This window comes from Chaetura pelagica, unplaced genomic scaffold (genome assembly GCF_000747805.2).
Source record: "Chaetura pelagica isolate M959 unplaced genomic scaffold, ChaPel_1.0 scaffold50, whole genome shotgun sequence".
NCBI classification, from domain to species: Eukaryota; Metazoa; Chordata; class Aves; order Apodiformes; family Apodidae; genus Chaetura; species Chaetura pelagica.
The window spans coordinates 4,886,893-4,888,908 of record NW_009952366.1 but is presented as its reverse complement, the minus strand read 5'-3'; the positions used below and the strand labels follow the sequence as shown (position 1 = coordinate 4,888,908).

At 53.2% G+C, this 2,016-nt stretch overlaps 1 protein-coding gene across 1 annotated transcript; it reads left to right on the top strand.

Moving 5' to 3' along the window:
* Nucleotides 1-28: 28 nt before the first annotated feature.
* Nucleotides 29-1,105, top strand: LOC104398015 (alpha/beta-gliadin A-IV-like). Its single transcript, XM_010008057.1, has one exon. It carries the CDS (start codon nucleotides 29-31, stop codon nucleotides 1,103-1,105), a length of 1,077 nt encoding a protein of 358 aa, XP_010006359.1.
* The last annotated feature ends 911 nt before the right edge of the window (nucleotides 1,106-2,016 follow it).

Below are 2,016 nucleotides of genomic sequence, written 5' to 3'. Positions count from 1 at the left end.
CCCCCACCCCTGCAGCTGCTGACTGAGGATGAGGTCACAAAAGCTGGTGCCCTTGTCCCAGTCATCACCCCCATGTCACAAACGTGTCCCTCTGGTTCCACCAGGCAGAGTGGCAAGGCAGTCTGTCACTTTACCCCCAGACCACCCCAGGCGAAGACCCTTCGTGGGACAGCAGGGTGTCAGCATGGCGTGGACACCGCCTTTCTCCCAGAGCTTCCAGCCAAACAACCCCGACGGGGACAGAGATGCTGCCTCAGCTTCAGAGCCAGACCCCAGCAGGAGAGAAGACCACTTCTGGCATAGAGAACCCAGCCAAGCCACACCACCAGCCACAGTCAATCCTAGACAGCAAGAAGAGGCACGGCAAGGTGAGGGCAGTGGCAACAGCCTAGTGCAGCAGCAGCAGCAGGTGCGGGCAGAAGACCTGCTCCACTTGGTCCAGGAGTTCAATGGGGCTGCCTGGCTCAGAAAAAAAAAGCAGCGCATGAAAAAGAAGTATTTTAACAAAGAGAATAAGCTAGGGCAACAGGGGAGGGAGGACCTCACAGAGCAGTATCCCTGTGCACCTTCCTCCAGTGGTTTCAGGAGGAAGAGTGGCCAGCAGGGCCAGCGCAGGTCTCCTGTGCATGGAACACGTAAGCAGCACAGGAGGGCACGCCGGCGGCGGCGTGACAGAAGGAGGAGTCAACAACAGCGACGCACTGAGCCCCTCCATCAAGACCAAGCAGGTGGACAGAGCAGCAGTGGTCAAGATGAAGGGCTGCTCTGGAATGTGAAGAAGTGCTGCTGGGCCAAGATCTCACAGGTGCCAGAGGAGATACTGCAAGAGGCAAGCAGGCGCCTCCGCCCCATGAACATGGCAGGGTACTGCCTGCCAGGGATGTGCACACCTCACCACACCAGGGCCCCCAATCAGTACACGTGGAGAAATGAAGAGGAATCGGTAGCAGTGATCTCTGGAGGAAGCTGTAACTATAGTACTGCAGCTGAGGACTTCCTGCTTGTGGACCCTCTCCCTTCTATGGTCCAGAAGGATGAATTCACATCTACAGAAGAGGAGGAGGAGGAGTATGAGGAGAGGACAGAGATTGCCCACCAAGAGTAGAAGTGCCAAGATAATATCTACTGTGAAACACACAGTGGAGTGACAGCACATGGAAAGCATCTGACTTGTAAAATCATCAACAACTAAGAGGAGGCAGGCTCTTGGCATTCAGCTCCCTAAATAAATATGTCTACACTTCCAACCCTGCTTCCTACTGCCTAGTGATTCCCATACACTGAATAGGGCTAGCAGAATAGTGGGGCCAGTTATGGGCCCCATAATTTCATAAGGATGTTCAAGTAACTCAACTGTGTCCAGAGGGGAGCAGTAAAGCTGGTGAAAGACCTAGAAGGAACATTATATGAGCAGTGGCTATGGACTCTAGGCTTGTCTAGCTTAGAAAAAAGGAGGCTGAGGGGTGGCCTCCTGGCTCTCTGCAGCTTCCTGAAAAAGGGGATGTGGAGAAGGGATATGCTGATCTCTTCTCCCAGCTATCTGGTGACAGGACACATAGGAATAGTTCCAAGTTGTACCAGGAGGGGTTCATACTTGACATAATCATAGAATGGTTTGGGTTGGAAGGGACCTTAAGGATGACCTAGAACCAGTCCCCCCTGACATAAGCAGGGATTCCTCCCAGCAGACCAGATTGCTCAAAGCCCCGTCCAACTGGGCCTTCAACACTTCCAGGAAGGGTGGCATCCACAACTTCCCTGGGTGACCTGTGCCAATGTCTCACCACCCTCACAGTAAAGAATTTCTTCCTAATGTCTAACCTAAATCTACCCTGCTCCAGTTTAAAACCACTACCATTTGTCCTGTCATTACATCTGCAGCTTCCCTGTAGGCCCTTCAGGTATTGGAAGGCTGCTATAAGGTCTCCCGCGAGCCTCCTCTTCTCCAGGCTGAACAGCCCCGATTCTCTCAGCCTGTCTTCATAGCAGAGGTGCTCCAGCCCTCTGATCATATTT